The sequence below is a fragment of the Suricata suricatta genome, chromosome 12 (genome assembly GCF_006229205.1).
Source record: "Suricata suricatta isolate VVHF042 chromosome 12, meerkat_22Aug2017_6uvM2_HiC, whole genome shotgun sequence".
Lineage (NCBI taxonomy): Eukaryota > Metazoa > Chordata > Mammalia > Carnivora > Herpestidae > Suricata > Suricata suricatta.
Genome location: NC_043711.1, coordinates 1128686 through 1140434, shown reverse-complemented (window position 1 = coordinate 1140434; position 11749 = coordinate 1128686). Strand labels below are relative to the sequence as shown.

The window sequence follows — 11749 nt, the reverse complement described above, 5'->3', positions numbered from 1 at the left end:
GGGGCGGGGCCAGGCCATGGGCGCAGGTGTGCTGCGGGGCAGGCAGGGGAGGGCGCGGCAAAGACTGAGGGGGGGGGAGGGCGCGGTGGGCGGGGCGAGGGTTCAGGGGGGGGGGCCAGTGACGGAGGTGCCCACGGACTTGGGACCAGGAGGAAGGTCTGGGGAAGGGGGAGGGCTGGTGAGCACGCAGGTGCCTGCAGGTTGGGGGCGGCGGCTAGAGTGACGACCCGGTACGGGGTAGATCCCTGAATTTTTGAGGTCCCTTAAATTTTGCTCCCCGCCCCCCACCTCTTCCGGACGCGGTGCCCTCGTGAGTCTCCACGGCCGGGCGCCTGCCACTCGTCTGACTGAACATTTCCACCTGTGTTTGTCCTCGTGGCGGAGGCGCCAGGCGTGGGGAGGAAGGCTTTATCCCGGTGAAATCTCGAGAAGGTCCCTTTCCGTCCGCAGGCCTGGGCGCTGGGATGGGGCTGGCCAGGCCCAGACGGGCGGCGGCCCCGCGGGGGCTGGGGGACGCCCCCTACCTGAGGTGCCGGGACAGGCGGGCCCCAGGCTGCAGGGCTGTGCTGGGCAGAAGGGGCCTGAATCTTCTGGGCTCCTGGTTCCCACACGCTGCAAACAGGTTCCCGTGGGCGCCATCTCCCGTGGCGGCAGGTGCACGGCCTTGACCCGCAGGGGTGTGTCCCGAGACACTGGGAGACCTCACAGGACTCCCCCTGCAGGCACGACTTTTCGACGAGCCGCAGCTGGCCAGCCTGTGCCTGGAGAACATCGACAAGAACACGGCCGACGCCATCACTGCCGAGGGCTTCACGGACATCGACCTGGGTGAGGGCCGTGGGCACGGACAGGGGGCGGGGGCGGCCCGGCGTCGCGGGGCCTCGGCGCTGAGGCGGCCCTGCCCCGCAGACACGCTGGTGGCCGTGCTGGAGCGGGACACCCTGGGCATCCGGGAGGTGCGCCTCTTCAACGCCGTGGTCCGCTGGGCCGAGGCCGAGTGCCAGCGGCAGCAGCTGCAGGCGACGCCCGACAACAAGCGCGCGGTGCTGGGCCAGGCGCTCGCGCTCATCCGCTTCCCGCTCATGACCATCGAGGAGTTCGCCGCAGGTAATGGCCAGGGGGCGGGGGCCACTCGGCGGGAGCCCGACCACCGGGGCCCCCAGGTGTGACCCGCCGCGAGAGCCCGTGCAAGGACCGAAGGCCGGCTGACGCCGCCCGACCGGCGCCTGGGTTCCCTTCCCTCCGCGGCTCCCCTTGAGCATCCGACTGCGTCTAGGCCGAGGGGGCTGGCGGGGGGGGGGCTCTGGCATCAGCGTCCTTGGCGAGCCCTGGGGGATGGGAGGGGGCGCTCAGTCCCGGGCCTGGGGCTGACGTGCGGGCGGCCCGCCCGGGACCCGACGCGGCTCCGCAGCGGTGCCTGACCTGGAGCCAGCCGTGCCCTGCGGGCGGGCGCCCTGGGTGAGGCTCCCCCCTCCCTGCTAGGGCTGCTTGGTGATTGTCTAGCAGGAGTCTCTGCTCCCCGGGACGCACTGACCCCACAGGCCCTCTTTGATCTGAAATTCGTCTGTGACAGGGTCCCCTGCGGCGTGTCTGTCCGTCCATAGTGTCCCGTCAGTGCCGCGGTGAGGCTGTGTTCTGGGGTCGCTCTTCGTCGCTTAGTGCCTCCCGTGTGCCACGCCCTGGCGGTACGGTGGTTGACTGTGGTGGCCCGGCCACTCCAGGACGCACGGGGGGCTGTCGCTGGGGCCAGGAGCACCCGTCGTGAGGGTCCCAGGTGACCCTAGACGTGGCTGCACTGTCCCATCCTGAGGCCCCTCCCTTCCCACCAGGCTACCCCCTCAGCCTTGGAGGGGCCGGGTGCCACCGCCCCTTATGTGCCCACCCCCCACCATGCGGGTCCCCCAGGCAGGGGGAGCCCAGCCCTGCTCCCTGCTGTGCGTGAATCCTGGGCAGGGACACTGTGTCCTCTCGGGTTGAGCCGGGTCTTCCCGCTCCGGCTCTCTGTAAGGAGTGCTCCTGGCCACTCAGCATGTTCTAGACCAGTGCCCTGCTTCTCAGGCCGCTCTGAAAATACCAGACTTAGAGAAAAGTCTGAAAAAGACACCCCCCCCCAGCTAAGTGTGCCTCTGGCGCGGCCTCCTGTAGAGCTTTCTGCGTTTTCTGTGCAGAGATTAAAAATCCCTGTTTAACGTTCTGTCTTCCCCTTGTATCCTTACTCGTGTAGACGCGGTGGGGGGCGGGTGGGCGCCATCCGGGAGCCCCAGCCCGGCGATTCTGCGAGCCTGCGGAGGGTGCCGGGTGGGCGGTGAGGGCAGGCCCCTGCCCCGCCTGCCCCCCTCTGCCTGGGGCTTCCTGGTCTGGTTCTACCTCCTGGACCTCCCTCTGGCTTGGGGTCTGTCTGGGGAGCCCCCCCCCCCACAGCAGGCAGCCCCACACGTGCAGGGCCAGGGTGGCGACACACTCTGTGGGCATGCAGGGAAGGGCCATCCCACCAGCGTCTTGGCTCCGGTGCCCTCGGAGGCTCCTTGCCGCCCCCCACTCCCGTGCCCGCACCGCAGCCCGCCCCCCCGCCCCTGTGCCCACAGGGCCTGCGCAGTCGGGCATCCTCGTGGACCGCGAGGTGGTCAGCCTCTTCCTGCACTTCACCGTCAACCCCAAGCCGCGTGTGGAGTTCATCGACCGGCCCCGCTGCTGCCTCCGCGGGAAGGAGTGCAGCATCAACCGCTTCCAGCAGGTGGAGAGCCGCTGGGGCTACAGCGGCACGAGCGACCGCATCAGGTGGGCGGGGCGCCCGGTCAGGTGGGCGGGGCGCCCGCGCCTGCTCTCGCAGTCGCGCCGCGCGGTGGCCCGCCCGTGGCTGAGCGTCCCCTGTGTCCATGGCTCAGGTTCTCGGTCAACAAGCGCATCTTCGTGGTTGGCTTTGGGCTGTACGGCTCCATCCACGGTCCCACCGATTACCAAGTGAACATCCAGGTGCCCGCCCGCCCCCGTCCCCTTGCGCGGGTCACAGGCTGGACTCACTGCACAGCCACCCGGTGGGCCTCTGCGGGGCCTGGTGAGCAGCGCCGGCTCCCGCCCCCGCAGATCATCCACACGGACAGCAACACCGTCCTGGGCCAGAACGACACGGGCTTCAGCTGTGACGGCTCCGCCAGCACTTTCCGCGTCATGTTCAAGGAGCCGGTGGAGATGCTGCCCAACGTCAACTACACGGCCTGCGCCACGCTCAAGGTGAGCCCTGCCCCGGCCCTGCCTCTAGTGGCCTGGAGCTGGGGGGGAGGGGCTCTGCTGCTCCCCATCCCCCACGCTGGCCCCCCCCCATCCCTCCCCACCCTTCTGGGGCCCCAGGTGCCTGACTGCCGGGACCATCCCCACCCAGGGCCCAGACTCCCACTACGGCACCAAGGGCCTGCGCAAGGTGACCCACGAGTCGCCCACGACGGGGGCCAAGACGTGCTTCACCTTCTGCTACGCGGCGGGGAACAACAACGGCACGTCGGTGGAGGACGGCCAGATCCCCGAGGTCATCTTCTACACCTAGGCCGCCCCCGCCCCGCGCCGGGCGTCAGGAGAGGGGCTTCCCTCCCTACTCGGGGAGCCGGGCAGGGGCTGGGGACGGGCCCTCGGGACCTGGCGGGGCAGGGCTGGCCCAGACCCGCCCTGGGCGTGGGGCTCCCGCACGCCGTCCCTGCAGCTCAGGGTCGCCTAACCAACTGCCTGACCACAGGATTCAGATAGGATTCCGTCTCACGTTTGTTTTAATCGCACATAGCAATGCATCTTGGGTCCCCATTTCTCTGGTAGCAGGCGGTGCGTGGGGGCGCCGCCAGCGCAGGGCTCTTGCGTTCCGGTCTAGTCGGTGGGGATGCTTAGGCCGCCCCGGCCCCCAGCACCCCCGGGAAGGGCCCCTCCCGGCCCCTGCAGATGTGGGCACGGACCCTGACCCGATCTGCCTGGATGGGTGATGCCGTGGGGCCAGCCACGGTGGCCGTGTCCCCTGCTGGCCCCGCCCGTTGTACATACCGAGGCCCCGCCCCCCACCTCTGCGCGAGCTCTGGTCCAGAGGTGCTGGAGGGCGGAGCCCCTCCCCGAGTCCCCAGTACCTCACCCCCGTGTTCCTGCGCTAGTGATCCCTTCCGGAAACTGTCCTCCCCGGAGCCGTGAAAGGTGTGCCCTCCTCACACCAGACCCCAAATGATTTTTTTAAATAAAGGAAAGAAAGAAAACCGCCCTGACGGTGTGCTGCTTCCTGTCGGGGCGGCAGGACGGGCGGCTGGCAGCTGAGCCGTCTGGCTCTTCTCTCTGCAGCTGTCTCTTCCCGGGTAAGGCCGGGGGGCGGGGACCTCTGTCTGCATCCTGGAGTCGCTGCTGACACTGACGGCCCTCCCCATGGCCTCTGTCCTCGCACAAAACTTGTGTGCTGCCCATCACGGCCCTGCGGCGCACCGCCCTGCACGTTGTGGGCTCTGCCCTGGGGCGGGGCTGTGCTGGGGTGGACCCGGCCTGGCTCTGCCCGACGTTGGGGGTTCCTGAGAAAAAGCAGAGCGGGAATAGCATGGCAGCCAAGAATTTCCCAAAATAAGTAAAGGTATCAATTCACATGTTGAAAAATCCCAGTGACCCAACGTGAGATTAAAAAATTTTCTCGCATATATGCAAACTGCTAAAAACCAAAGGAAAAAGAATCTAAAAAACAGCTAAGAGAAAGAATGACCAAACTAGAAATCTATGCCCTTCAAAAATCAAAGTAAAGACAGAGTCCAAAGAAAACGCACAGCAAGATGGAAGAGACCAAAACTCGACCACATCAGTTACATTAACCGTTCGCAGATCTAAACACTCAGATTGAAAGGTTAAGGCTGTCAGACTGGATGCAAAGAAAATCTGACTGCTTCCGGATTGCAGGAGTCTCCCTCTAACTAGAGACAAACTGAGGCTGAAAGCTGGGCAATGGCCCTGTGCCAGCACTAGCCACACGCACATCAGCACCACCCAGACCTGAAGGCAGTGAGCGCCCCCAACAGTCACAGGCCATTCCACCAGGATGAACGGGTCAGTCCCACAGGAAGAAAGGACTGCCCGGAGTCTATGCACCAAAGCGCCCTTAGGCACGAGGGGCACCAGGGCGGCTCAGTCGGTTAAGCATCGACTGGGGCTCAGGTCATGATCTTACGGTTTGTGGGTTCAAGCCCCGCATGGGGCTCTGTGCTGACAGCTCGGAGCCTGGAGCCTGCTTTGGATTCTGTGTCTTCCTTTCTCTCTGTCCGCACCCTCCTCATCCTGTCTCTCTCTCTCTGTCTCTCAAAAATAAATAAAACAAAAAAAGTTGGCAGAACAAAAATGGGAAATCTATAATTCTAGTTGGAAATTAACACTGTCACGCCTCTCTCTAAATGACAGAACAAAAATCAAGAAGGAACTTTAATATTTGAACAGACCTTGCCTAATCAGTATCTGTAGAACACTACACCCAACTCTGATGGCAGTGGAATCAAACATACACACTTTTACATAAACATGGGCTAAAAAACCATGTAAATATTGAGCTGAATGATACTCTGATTATAATATACCAAAATTTCAGGGTCTTGCTAAAGCAGACTTGGGGGAAATGTATGTACACATTAGAAAAGAAGAAAGATGTACAACCAAAGGTCTAAAGCTTTTTCATCTTAAGCAACAGAAAATTAAGGGCAAAATCTGACCCCCAAAAATGGGAAATAAAATAAACCAAAAATGAAGACAAATGAAATACAAAACAAACCATTAGCTGGCTCCTTGATGAAATCACAGCAAAACTTTTTTAAAGAGCAAAACCCAAGAGCAATAAGCCTGAAAAGGGGACAGCACTACAGACTCTACAGACGTCATGGTTTCTGGTTAGAACACAGACCATCGCAGCAGACCGCAACTGCGCCTGGTTCAATGAAGACAAGACCGGGGCGCCTGGGGGGCTCAGTCAGGTGACGGTCTGACTCTTGATTTCAGCTCAGGTCATGATCTCAGTTCGTGAGATTGAGCCCCGAGCCGGGCTTTGCGCGGACCGTAAGAAGCCTGCTTGGGATTCTCTCTCTGCTGCTCCCCTGCTTACACTCTCTCTCTCAAAAAACAAAACAAAACAAAACAAAAAAAGCTGCACTACAGAAATCATACATAGATACAACCACTGAAAAGTCTTAGAGGCGCCCCCAAGCACTTCAAATAGAAATACGTCACGCAGGGGCGCCTGCGCAGCTCGGTTGAGCGTCCAACTCTCAGTTTCCGCTTGGGTCATGATCTCATGGCTTCATGAGTTCTAGCCCCTCCTCAGACTCTGTGCTGACAGCATGGAGCCTGCTTGGGATCTACTCTCTCTCCTTCTCTGCCCCTCCCCTACTCACGCTGTCTCTGTATTTCTCAAAATAAATAAACTTTAAAAATAAAAAGAAATCTGTCCTGGAGCAACTCCACCTCTGGGTGTACATGCAAAGGAAACGGCGTGAGCGCTCCAACAGACAGCTGCACGCCCGCGTTCAGTGAAGCCCTCTAACTGGACACGGAGACTGGGTGTCAGGGACGAATAAATGAATGAAGAAAATGTGTAGTGTGTATCATTCAGCCTTTTTTAAATTTTTAATAGTTTTTTTGTTTTTATTTATTATTGAGACAGAGAGAGACAGAGCATGAGTGGGAAGGGACAGAGAGAGAGAGAGGGAGACACAGAATCTGAAGCAGGTTCCGGGCTGTCAGCACAGAGCCGGACGCGGGGCTGGAACCCATGAACCGTGAGATCATGACCTGAGCCAAAGTCAGATGCTTAACCAACTGGGCCACCCAGGCGCCCCTCATTCAGCCCTTTATAAAAAAAAGCATTTTAAACATTTATTTATCACTGAGAGAAAGAGACAGCATGAGCTGTGGAGGGGCAGAGAGAGGGGAGTGAAGACACAATCCGAAGCAGCTCGAGGCTCTGAGCTGACAGCACAGAGTCCGAAGCGGGGCTCTAACTGACAAACCGCGAGATAGGACCTGAGCTGAAGTTGGTCGCCTAACCCGCTGAGCCACCCAGGGGCCCCAGTCAACTTTTTTTTTAAAGGAAAGCCCGCCGTGGCAACAGCGCGCCGCGCTGCGCACCCAGACCGACGCCCTCCGGCCTCCCCCACGCGGAAGCGAGACTAAACCTGACGTCACGGACCAGAGAGCGAGGCAGCGGCCGGCGGGCAGGAGATGGGCGGGTACCGGTCGTGGGGTGCGGGTTTCAGTTGTAAGGGGTACACGTTCTGGGGTGCCACGCACAGCCTGGCGACCGCAGCGCTGTCCCGTGTACCTGAGGGCTACCAGGGCGACCCTGTGTTCCCGCCGCGAGCACACGCGGGCAGCTCCGTGGTGGCAGATGTGCTGGTCACCCGGATGTCAGCCTTGTGTTAATTATCCCGTAGTGGACAAAGCCTCAGACCACAGCGAACACCCTGAACTTAAAAAAATGTGAAAGAAATATTCAATTGTAAGCCTATCACAGGGACGCGGCCGCCATGGTTCCCCGCAGGCTGGGGCGCGGGGCGGTCTCTGACCCGGACCCGGAGGGGCGCCACCAACGGCAGGTCCTCTCCCACGGCGTTTTGCTTAGTGCCGGGCTGCTGATGGGGGGGGAGGGAGGCAGAGTGAAATCCGGGGTCTCCCCACGCTTGGAAGTCAGAGCCCCACCACAACTTGGGGCGACAACAGACGCGGCAGCTCAGTCGGTTCGGCGCTGACCCCCTCTGCGCTCAGGTCCCACGGGGCGGAGCCTGCTTGGACCCCCCCAACCATGAAGTGACCCCTCCCCCAAACAAGGCCGCTCAAGACACGAACACAGCTGAAGACATGTGACCTGGAGGAGACCCGGCCTGAGGGGCGGCCGCCCGGCCAGTACACAGGGGTGAGCTCCTGTCACACGGAACGCTGGGGCGCAACGGTCCTCAGGTCACAGGATTTCGGGGGAGAAACAAGCTACAGACACAGGCAGAGGCTCCAGAAGTAGGAACATGAGCCGGAAGGCCCTCGGGGCAAAACGGCAAAGACTCGGACATCCAGGCGCATCTGAACGGCCACACTGCAGCACAAAGGAGACAGAATCCGCAAAACGCGGGCGTCCGACTTCGGCTCAGGTCATGATCGCGGGGCCCATCCGGCTCCGTGCCGCCCGCTGGGAGCCTGGCGCTGCTTTGCATTCGGTGTCTCCCTCTCTGTCTCTGCCCCTCCCCGGCCTGCACGCACTCTCTCAAACATAAACAAACATGAACAATGTTTTTAAAAAAAGAAAAGGAAAACCACAAAATGAAACAAAATCCCCAGAGTGTCAGAGACCCTCGGGGTGAGAGGGCCCCGGTCCCGGGGCGGAGAGGAGCCGCGGCGGCGCATGCGCGCTGAGAACGGCGCTCAGGACGCCGCCCGCGCCCTGCGCGAAGAATCCGAGGAAAACCCCACGCGCAGGCTTACACGCAAAGAGCACACACGATGGCCACTCACCCCACACCGGCAACAACGGACGACGTCTTCACATCTCGGGAGGCGGCCAGGGGCGCCGGGCGGCTCGGTCCGTCGGCACCCCACTCTTGATTTCCGCTCAGGCCACGATCTTCCATTTCGTGGGTAGGAGTCCCCCGCCGGGCTCGGCGCGGGCAGCACGGAGCCTGCCTGGGACCCTCGCTCTCTCTGCCCCTCCCCTGCTCACACTCACTCTCAAACTTAAAAAAAAAATTTTCTTTTAATGTGCTGGAAAGCCAAAAGGAAAACCACACACACAACAACGAATCCACCTGCCCACCTGAAATCCCACTCCCAGCAGAACACCCACCACTAATCCAGGCAAAATAAAGGTATTTTCAGGGAACCAGAAGCCACGAGACCCCTTTGCCCGAAACGCCCACACTACAAAAAATACTAAGAGACTGTTCTTCAGGCTGGAAAGGGAGGCCAGCAGACGGCACCCCGGCGGGCGAGGTTGGAGAGCCGGGCGGAGTGTGCGCGCGCACGTGCCTGCACCATCGCGTGCATAGAGCACACACACACTGCCTTCAACGCTTACGTGACACAGATGTAACAGCGGCGAATGGTGGGCTTATGACATTTGTCAGAAATAAACTAAACGGCCAGAATAGCACAAAACGTGGGGTCGTGGAAACAGGAGCCGCCGTGTACCTGCACGTCTACTTCCGCGTCCCGAGGCACCACAGGGCTCACGTCTCCGCTGTGGGTCTGGGGCTTACAGGTGTGTCACCTGTGCGCACGCGCACAGGTCCCCCGCGGCCGCACCCCCCACCCCCCACCCCAGGCCAGCTGCACGGGCCGCTTGCTGCCCGGAGGTCTCGCCCCGGGTGTCCCGGTCTCCCCGCACGCACGCAGGCCCCAAGGACCACTGCCACCTTTACAACAGCTGTTTTACTAGGCAATGCCTTGGAGGCGGCTGTTCGGTGCGCTTCCTTAGGGCCCATTTAGTGTGGAGTTCCAGGGTTTTCCCTCTCTCTGGAAAGTTCTCTCCAGCAGTGGCTTTAAACCCCTAGCTCCGACTGGCCTCTCCCCAGGCTCTGCCGGCGCGGCGCTCCTCGGGCCGGGCTCCCACCGCCTCGGCCTCGCCTGCCGATGCACCGCCATGGAGGGTCACCTCCCTCCGGCCCTCACTCTCCTGCCCCCACCCTCGCGAAGACCCCTCAAGTTCACTCCCGGTTTCCAGAGTCCTTTCTTCCTGTTTCCACTGCCAGGTTTTGCCCATTTCTGTTCTGAGATGGTTTCCACAAATTTCCTCAAATGCTCCTGTGAGCGAGCCTGGCCAGTCCTCCCCGCCCGCCTGGGGACGCCGGAGCCCGGGTCACACTCCCCGCTCTGGTGTGAGGACCGCGTTCAGGTTTTGTTGAGTTCACTCCCATTGCTTCTGGCCGCATCACTCCTAGACCCCTGAACAGGGGCGCTCCTCCCATCGGGGGGTCTGCCCGCGACCTCACCTGGTCCTGCCCCCAAGGCCGCCCCATCCCCCTGCGGTTGGGTGTCGGCGGATGTAATGGGAGAGCGCTCTCCCTCCGCCCGCACTCGAGGCCACGCGGCCGTGCCGGGGGCGCACCGGAGACACCCAGATGCAGCTGCCCGCCCCCCATTTCTCCTCGAACACGCAGCCCTTCCGTTAGGGTTTCAAAAGCATCCGTGTGGGGCCAGACCCTCGGTGACCCGTCCTTTACTCACATCGTCACCAGCTGGGCCCGCAGACCCTGAACAAACCCGAACCCAGCCGGGCGACCAAGCCGAGTTCTCGGTCACCACTTCTGACCGCCCCTTTCTCCTGAGTGGGGCAGCCACCACCTCCTGGCCTGTCCCCTCCGGGGGAAGGACAGTGCTACGCGGCTGCTCCTGAGACACTGGACGCCACTCGGCAGTGCTTTCATTTTCCTTTATTTTTTTAAAAAAGCCCCTAAATTCTATGGCTTCCAGGAAGCATCAGAGAAACCAAAGCGCCATTTCTGTACACCGTGTAAAGCCAGACCTAGACACACACGCCACCGCCAGGCCTTCCCCAGCTGCCCCGCACCCAGCGGCACTGAGGGACCCCGGGGACCTGCAAGGACCGCACCGCCACGGTGGGTGGGGGCTGCCCGGCCCCGATCGGACCCGCGGAGCTAGGCCGGGGCTTTAAGGCGCTTGTCCCCTGACGCCAGGAGCCTACGCACAGCCGGTGCGGGCACTGGCTGCGGCCCCAGCGCCAAGCAGGTGGCCGCCCCCGGGCTCCGGCCCCGGATGCGGCTCCAGGAGCAGGCGCAGCAGGAAACGCCGAGGGGCTGTGCCCGCCGGCCCAGGCTTTGGTGCAGCATTTTGGTTGGGGGGCCACCCACACCCCACCTTCCCCTGCGGTGCGGGGAGGCCCCGGGCGGGTTCGCCCCGGCAGCAACGCCCACAGCGCCCCCTCGAGAAAACGGCCTTTGGATCGAGGGAGACAAGCTGGACTTTATGAAAGCAACAGGGCGGCAGCCGGCTACTCACTCCGACGGCGGAGGGCGCGGGGCGGCCGCTGGGGTTCTTTTTCTCGTTTCAAATAGTTAATGCTCTCGGAGGGGAGGACTAGACACAGGTGTAGAAACTTCGGCCAAAGTCTCGTGTGAAAGAAGTGACCCCACGTGGAGGGGGGCGGGCGGCCGCGGCCGGCCCTGCAGTCTGCGTCCGGGCTGTGGACGAGCTGGTCCCGGGGGCTGCGGCGGGCGGATTCAGGGCACCTCTGCCCCGGGTCACTTGTGTCGCTGCACCGATTTTCTCTTTCTCCTCTTGAAGAAACAGCAGCACCTGGACAGGGTGGATAGGTCGGTGGGAGGGGGGTGCGGGGGAAGGGGGCGGAGCCAGCCCAAGGTACCCCCCCCCCCAGCGGCTGCGCGCGCGCATGGGGGGGCCTTACTTGGTGTCATCAGCCACCTCCACCTCAGCGGGCGCCGTGATGGGGGCGTTGGAGTGACCGGCAGTGGGGTCGTCCGTGTTCAGCTCCCCGTTGGTGGAGTTGAGCGCCTGGGACAGGGGTGGGGGCACGACAGGAGAGTCAGGCGGCCCTGCCTCGCGCCCGCATCATTGGGGTCCTTGCCCCGCCCCTCACCTGGTTTTTGCTGTGTAGCTGGGCTTTGTCCCGAGGCTGCGGCTGCGAGGGCAGGTCGGTGTGGACCGTGCCGATGGGTGTCGGCTGCAGGGGGGCAGGAGGGACGCAGCTCTGAGGCCGGGCCGCCCGCTTCGGCCCCGGCCCGCGCGTACCAGGCCCCCCCCC

The 11749-nt window shown here is 62.4% G+C and overlaps 2 protein-coding genes across 2 annotated transcripts in view; one reads left to right on the top strand and one right to left on the bottom strand.

Annotated features, from left to right (window-relative positions):
• Positions 1 to 4230, top strand: part of BTBD2 (BTB domain containing 2) — a 16037-nt gene extending 11807 nt beyond the window's left edge. The window contains exons 5-10 of the mRNA XM_029916379.1: positions 672 to 828; positions 910 to 1107; positions 2586 to 2778; positions 2886 to 2973; positions 3085 to 3231; positions 3380 to 4230. Of these exons, the coding sequence (XP_029772239.1) occupies positions 672 to 828; positions 910 to 1107; positions 2586 to 2778; positions 2886 to 2973; positions 3085 to 3231; positions 3380 to 3541 (945 nt within the window). The 3' untranslated portion in view covers positions 3542 to 4230. The remainder of the gene's footprint in view (positions 1 to 671; positions 829 to 909; positions 1108 to 2585; positions 2779 to 2885; positions 2974 to 3084; positions 3232 to 3379) is intronic.
• Positions 4231 to 10385: 6155 nt separating this feature from the next.
• CSNK1G2 (casein kinase 1 gamma 2) overlaps positions 10386 to 11749 on the bottom strand; it is a 12645-nt gene continuing 11281 nt past the window's right edge. Inside the window, exons 10-12 of the mRNA XM_029916617.1 lie at positions 11585 to 11668; positions 11393 to 11499; positions 10386 to 11283 (exon numbers count right to left, since the gene is read on the bottom strand). Coding sequence (XP_029772477.1) covers positions 11229 to 11283; positions 11393 to 11499; positions 11585 to 11668 — 246 coding nt within the window. The 3' untranslated portion in view covers positions 10386 to 11228. The remainder of the gene's footprint in view (positions 11284 to 11392; positions 11500 to 11584; positions 11669 to 11749) is intronic.